Below are 2,808 nucleotides of genomic sequence, written 5' to 3' on the forward strand. Positions count from 1 at the left end.
CCGTGCTAATCTGGATCTTCAACGCTGAAAGGGACCTGCCAAAGCTCGTACAAACAAAATGCCCAAATCAAAACCTAGCGAAATCAATCAAATCAAAAAACCCCAAATCTGTAACCCTAACCCTAAACCTAGCTCAAGGAAAATCACCTGGCTTAGCCCGTCCATGGATGAGGTCGAGTGCATGTACGGCAGGCTGGAAGTGTCGTCACTGCTTTCGTCTTCGAAAACCATGGCGGGCGGCGGCGGTCCGATCCGGCAACGCTGCGGGCGCCGACGAGGGCGGCGAGAGGAGCGAGCAGAGAGGCACGAGCGAGGAGGAAGAGAGACAGAGCACGGGCCGGTCCAGTTCGAGCCAGACCGCACCTATCGAGCGAGCGGGCGGGTACCGATTCGCCAGCGTGGCAACTGACGCGCGGGCCCGGGCGGTCAGTTCCAGCGTCAATACATAGAAATACGAGGTTTAGCCCGATTCGCAACGGTTCGACTCAAACGTGGTACTGACACGTAGAAATTTTCAAAAGTGATATCAATTCGTCACCACCGCCCCAAATGTGGTACTATTCGTGTAATTAACTCAACAGGCTGCAGTCTAGCGCGTGGCTTGCCGCTTTCGTCCGGGGCGCACCCGGCGATGACTGCAAGAAGCACCAATATCCATATCCAGGCGGCTGTCTTTCCCCCAATAAGCATCAACAGCTAGCGCCCTGCTTAAACAGCCGAATTTCCATGTTTCATGAGCAGCCCAAAAGAAAAAGACCCCCCCAAGATGCCAACTAGAGTTTACTGGCAGTATGCCAACGCAAACCAATGCAATGTCGTGCACTGGTACATCAAAAGTCTGGTATTTACCACCATGCCAGCATCTCAAAATAGATGACCATGAACAACAACACGTCTCAACGGTGCCACATAACAACACCTACAGATGGTAACAACTTCACCAATGATTCTGTGGCAACATGTAATCTTTAGATTCACATAAACTAGCAGAAGAAGCTGTCCTGGAGGAATCAATAGAGCCATCACTCATCAGTAAGTCCTGGAGGAGTCGAAACTAGCAAAACGACTCATCATACTGCAGTTACTTTAAGCCTTGTTACGGCAGCCACGGTCCTCGAACTGCTAACTGTCACTGGCATCTCTGGTCTTGCATGCTTTACCATCTGAAACATATTGCCGCACCTTAAGGTTTGCCGAGAAAACAAAAGCATATAGCAAATGTTCTTTTCAAATGCATGCAACAGCAACCAAAATGGCTAAGAACGGGGCAATCTACATTCTATAACTAAGTCCAAATGCAGCAGCAGGTCATCTTTTGAGTTGTAACCATTGGATTTATAAAAATTCCCTCTCACTCAAACAGAAGGCTTTATTAAAATTCTCTTTTGATCAGTTGGATTTAAATACACTATTATGCATACAGGCACTGGGAGCCAGGTTGCTGAGACATAAAACTTTTACTGGGAATTCGAGAGAAATGACTATAGTTGATAATAATTCGGTAATCCACTTCTGAGCCCAGGCTCAGCTGCCATTTTTGCATATCATCACTATAGAAATTCAGCATGTTACTAACACCGAGTATACCCTAGCATTATTAAATATGCTAGTACATAATTTTAAAAAAATTAGAGCACCGGAATTGAAAATAAGCTTAACCAGAACATTAAGAAAACAATTTTTCTGAACAGAAAGTTTACCTTAACATCACCCCTGGTTAACGGGTCTTGGAGGTCGTGGCAGTAAAGAGTATAGTACCAGAAAAACACCATGATTCCTTGAAATGACAGTCGCATCCACTGAAGCAGTTGGATTCTGTAATAATAAATGTCAGATCTGCCCTTGTTGCATATTGCAAACATCGAATAAACGGATACAATTAGTACCTTCAACTCCACCTCATGAGTATAAATACCTGTTATGGCCGGCCGGCTTAGGCCGCAAGTTATCTTAGTTTTTATTTTCAGATTAGGCAAGTTATCTTAGGCAAGTTATCTTAGGTTGATTCTTCTACAAGTTATCTAGGATATAAATATAGGTTGTAAGACTCTTTTTGAAGGCAAGCAATAAGAAGAATATTATCTCCTATTGCCCGGCTCCCTGAGGAGCCGGAACCCTAGCCGCCAACAGCCCTAGCCGCCGCCCTTCTCCTAGCCGCGACGGCGCCCTGCCGCCGGCGCGCCCGATCCTCTCCACGTCTCCCTCCATCCTTCCCTTACCACCTACGCCCTAGACCTGGTAGAGTACTTGATCCTACCAATTTGGTATCAGGTAACCGGGTTTCGACCATGTCTCCGCCAATTCCACCGCCACCACCACCGCTGCCCGCCAACTCCTCCACCACCGCCGCCTCTGCGCCGGGCGTCACGGCCTCGCTCTCGGCGGGCACCACTGCGTCGCTCTCAGCGCCGGTCCTAACGGCACCCGGCACCACGCCGGGCCAAGGGCAGCCACAAGCCCCCGTCCAACACTCGTCGCCGCCATCACCTCCCTCGCAGCCGCAACAGTTCACGCCGGAGGCCATGGCGGGCGTCCTCAACGACCTCGTCACCGCGGTTCAAGGGATCCGCCTCTACCTGGCAGGTCCGTACGGGCCGCCCCCACCACTCCATCCAGCCATGGCCGCGGGTCAACAGGCGCTTCCGTGGTACTCGGCATCGGGGGCCATCACCGGACTCCATCCAGCCATGGCCGCGGGTCAGCAGGCGCTTCCGTGGTACTCGGCACCGGGGGCCGTCACCGGAGGCTACCCGGCGCTCCTCGCCCCAGCGGCCGCACGGCCGCCTTGGGCGCAGTGGCCGCCGCAGA

At 51.3% G+C, this 2,808-nt stretch overlaps 1 protein-coding gene across 2 annotated transcripts in view; it reads right to left on the reverse strand.

Moving 5' to 3' along the window:
- Window positions 1-874: 874 nt before the first annotated feature.
- Window positions 875-2,808, reverse strand: part of LOC119356318 — a 7,655-nt gene continuing 5,721 nt past the window's right edge. For both annotated transcript variants that reach the window (XR_005171903.1, XM_037623264.1), the window contains 2 exons: window positions 1,701-1,815; window positions 875-1,163 (listed from right to left, as the gene is read on the reverse strand). Coding sequence is in view for 1 of the 2 variants with exons in the window: in XM_037623264.1 (XP_037479161.1) it covers window positions 1,071-1,163; window positions 1,701-1,815 (208 nt within the window). In the remaining variant the exon portion in view is untranslated. The remainder of the gene's footprint in view (window positions 1,164-1,700; window positions 1,816-2,808) is intronic.

The sequence above is a fragment of the Triticum dicoccoides genome, chromosome 2A (genome assembly GCF_002162155.2).
Source record: "Triticum dicoccoides isolate Atlit2015 ecotype Zavitan chromosome 2A, WEW_v2.0, whole genome shotgun sequence".
Classification (NCBI taxonomy): Eukaryota; Viridiplantae; Streptophyta; class Magnoliopsida; order Poales; family Poaceae; genus Triticum; species Triticum dicoccoides.